At 35.4% G+C, this 4,005-nt stretch overlaps 1 protein-coding gene across 1 annotated transcript in view; it reads left to right on the forward strand.

Moving 5' to 3' along the window:
• Window positions 1-946: 946 nt before the first annotated feature.
• Window positions 947-4,005, forward strand: part of LOC104526753 (TBC1 domain family member 22A-like) — a gene marked incomplete at both ends in the record, with an annotated part of 3,410 nt that continues 351 nt past the window's right edge. Inside the window, 2 exons of the mRNA XM_010170296.1 lie at window positions 947-1,003; window positions 3,136-3,476. Coding sequence (XP_010168598.1) covers window positions 947-1,003; window positions 3,136-3,476 — 398 coding nt within the window. The remainder of the gene's footprint in view (window positions 1,004-3,135; window positions 3,477-4,005) is intronic.

Raw genomic sequence — 4,005 nt, forward strand, 5'->3', positions numbered from 1 at the left:
GAGCCTCTCTCAAAGCTTGTTATGACTGCAGTCTTTCTGGCTTGGTTCTGTTTTAGGTTTACTAAGGTCGGACTTTTTTATATTTATGGTCTGGAGATAGGTTTTAGTTTGTCAAGAGGGCATGTTTGTCTCCTTTTATATGGTTCTTAATACAAGTTTGGGTAGATGTTAATGTATATGATTTGCTCCTCTTACAATCAGGAGTTTTATAGTAATTTCCATTAGGAAGGCACATGTAAATCTTGTTGTATTTTCTGTGGCGTTTTTTTACTTATAAAATGACTCTATAGATGAAAATTGGGAGGAAATGAACTTTTAGTTTGTAGATATTTTTATTCTTAACACAGTAACATGCTGTTTTTTAATGTTAGATATTCTAGTGGATAAATCTGTCTGTGGAAGTTTATTTCAAAGCATTGTTTTTAATACTCCTGTGGCTTTTATTCTCTCTCATGCCATCTTTTGTATTTTTCTTTAAATTTATCAGCCTTGTACTTTAGTAACAGTTAAGAATTGATGGGTTTGATTTTGGGTGATTAGGGTACATAAAGATTCCATCTTTGCAGATGTTTCTTTGAGAATTTTTTTAAGAGATAAATGAAGAAATGATAAATCAGAAAAGAGATGATTTAAAATGAGTATAGATTCTTATTGTGGAGCTAACTTTTTTTTCCCTGTTTTCATTCCTGGTCTGAAAAATAAGTCAGCCTAAGTTAGCCTAGGCCTTAAAACAAGCTCCTGTTTGACAAATCTCTGATTTTTGTTGAGTTATTTTTAAGTATATACTTCAATTTCTGCTTCATTATTTTTAGTGATGTGTGAGATTTTTTGAAATGGAAAGCTGTTGGAACATTTTAGTTCTGTTTATTGTTGACTACATTTTTAATAGATGAAAAAACTCCAAATGTTTTATTCTTTTTGTGATAACTTTTTTCTTTTCCTTTAGTATCCAACATGTGTATGGAGCTCAGCATCCGCCTTTTGATCCATTATTGCACGGAACGTAAGTTAACCTAATATTTAAACATTCAAGGTCTTTTGGATCTCCTCTGCCTTCTCTCCTCATTTTCTTTCTTGTTGGCTATAAAGCTTATTGTTAATCTTCCTTTTTCAGTTTTTGTCATAATGTTGACTTCTCTCTTTAACTTCTCTTTTGTGACTTCCTGATGTTTACCATGTTTGGAGCAACAAATCAGCTGTTTGGTTATTAACTAACGTAGTTTGCCAACTTTTATTATCTGTTTGTGGTGCTTATAAGCTGGAAATTGTGTGGTAAATACTAATCTTGATTTAGCAGGTGAAGTTTACAACTTGGGTAGTTTTGGCTTGTCAGCTGCTTTCCTATGTGTATCTTTCTGTTGATGGACAGGCTTTATTTGTCTGTGTAAGAGAAGAGTCTGGTTGTGTTGTAGATCATTTTGAAGCAGAGGTGGGCATTTTGCTTTTGAGTGAGAAGAAAGTAGATAGAATAGACTTTACAGTGGTTTAAATTTATTGCCTTAGATCATGATTATTTGATATCAGAACAGAGTGTACATGAAAGTGTCAATGTTATGTGAAACATCATTAGTAACCAAACTGATTTCATGCTGATAACCCACAAGTAATGCAAGGGAATGATTTTCATCTCCTTTTGGCTGAGGTGTTTAGCAAAATGCTGCATTCTGACGGCTTCTGCTTTTTATATCTTGCTTTATTGCCTTTTTTTAATAAAGACAGTTTGTTTTAAGCTTTTTCAAGGATAAAGTTGTTACTGGTTTGTTGGTAGATTTCATGGGTCTTTTGAAACCAGCATTGCTGCTAAAATGTTGGTGTATGTGAGAATTATGGGGAAAATTGTATAACCAGTGATATGAATGGCCCAAAGCAGTAAGGACAAAAAATAACAGAAGGAAAAGTGTTGTCTTGGAAGGAGGTAGTACTTCTGGCGGAGTTTTTCAAGGTCTGGTTTGAAATGGCACAAGAAGTAAACATGTGCTAGTCAATTTTCAGAGGATGCAGAGTTGAAGACAGTTGAAATGTGGGACCTTAGGACTGAAGAAAAGGAATGGGATGAATTGGTTCAAAGTGTGGAGTTATAAAGAGACCCAGTAATAAGAACTAGAAGTTAAGACCTCACTGTTGTAGACAATGATGATGACTTGACTGGAAGTGTCAGTGTTGTAACAGGTGGTAGGAAAGATATTCCCTGTAATGCATAACGGAAACATTACTGACATTGTATGAAGACTGTGGAGGAACTCTTTCTGATATCCAATTCTGACTGCCTTATTTTAGCAGAAAAAAAGTTAAACTAGCATAGGTGGAAAGACAGGGATGATCAGAAAGGGCAATAAGTTAATGGCAGTAACTATTTTTTTTTGAGAGCAGACTGGGAAATTCTCAATGCCTTATTTAGCTGAAATCTGAAGGGAGATGAGGTTGCTCTGCATTACTGTAAGCGAGAACAAATGCCAAGCTTGGGCGAGATACTTGGTGTGTCTCTTATACTTCTTGACAGAGGCATAAATACTTAGGAGGTTATCAGGGTACATGTAGACGAGTAACTAGAGGAAATACCTTGCCTGTGGGAAGAGCAAAGTTCTGAAGCAAGTGTGTGCAGGAGTGCCTGAATGGGGAGGAGTGATAGATCTAATGAGTCTGAAGGTGAGACTTGATTTGTTTATGACAGAGATTGTATTATGTGATTGCTTATGATGGCTTCAGAGTAGACCTGATGACTTAATTACTGCACCTGTGGTGTTATGCAGCAATTGTATTGAAAGGCCTGAAATCTCTACAGAATTTCATGAAGCAAGAGAAGTGCAATGTGCCCTGTCAATCCTAAAAGAAATACTACTAGAATAGTTTCTATTTGATTTTTGGGGTTGGCCTTTGAGTTTTTTTTTTTTTAAGATGAAGGAAGGATTTGTTCAGGTTCTATTCAAAGCCAAGAATCAGATTTTACCTGCCCTTGTTCTCAGACATATTTGGCTGTATGTTATCACAAGTGGGTGTACAGTAACATAAGTGGAGAGAAATAAGTATTTGCTAACTATATAATGTCAAGCACATTGATTTTGGTTTTTGGCCCTACTCAGTGTTTTACTTATTCCTTTACTAGTTCTTTAAATACTGTCTATTTGTTTTGAACAGCTTGATAAAACCGGGTTCAAAGCCACCTACAACTCCAGTGAAACTAAAGAAAGTCAGCACCTTCCAAGAATTTGAGAGTAATACAAGTGATGCTTGGGATCTTGGGGATGATGATGATGAACTCTTAGCAATAGCTGCTGAAAACTTAAATACAGAAGTGGTCATGGAAACAGCTCACAAAGTAATTCAGAATCACAGCAAGTTACAAGAACAGCATAAATTTCAGGAAGAACATCTGGAGGAAGAAAAACAAGTAGAATCTGCAGAGCTGACTTCAGTCGCATGTGGTGATAATAGGCTTGTTAAATCAGTCAGTGAAGGTCATACATCGAGTTCATCAGGTATGTTAAGAAATGAAAAAAAAAGTTGAATATCAAGTGAGGAGAGCTATAATATTTGCCCTTTGGGATGTTAACCCCTTCCCAACCTCTTCTTAATACCACAGGAAAATATTCTTAATCAGTATTAATTGATTTGAGGGAGATGCTGCGTGCCATACTCAGCTGTAAAGCACGTGTGTGAGAAATACATGGGTGAAGGAAGAATAATTAAACTTTTTTTGTTTTCAGCTTTAATGCATCCTCAGTTTTGTGAGAAAGTTGCACTATTGAATGTATCTTAATGGTTAGCTGCACCAAGATGTATACAATTAATAGTATTCCTACTGTTGTGAAAAATTGTTATTAAAATGCTGCTGTATAAAGTATATTGAAAAACTGGAGAAAACCATACGTGTGGACTAGGAAGTTTTTGTTAGATTGCTGAGGGGTATAAAAACTGTTTTCAGTAGCACAGAGATTTTAGAAATCAATTAGCCTTGCTGTTATGATCTCTAATTGACGTGTTTTAATTGTGAAATACTGCTTGGAA

This window comes from Antrostomus carolinensis, unplaced genomic scaffold, assembly GCF_000700745.2.
Source record: "Antrostomus carolinensis isolate BGI_N321 unplaced genomic scaffold, ASM70074v2 scaffold14216, whole genome shotgun sequence".
NCBI lineage: Eukaryota > Metazoa > Chordata > Aves > Caprimulgiformes > Caprimulgidae > Antrostomus > Antrostomus carolinensis.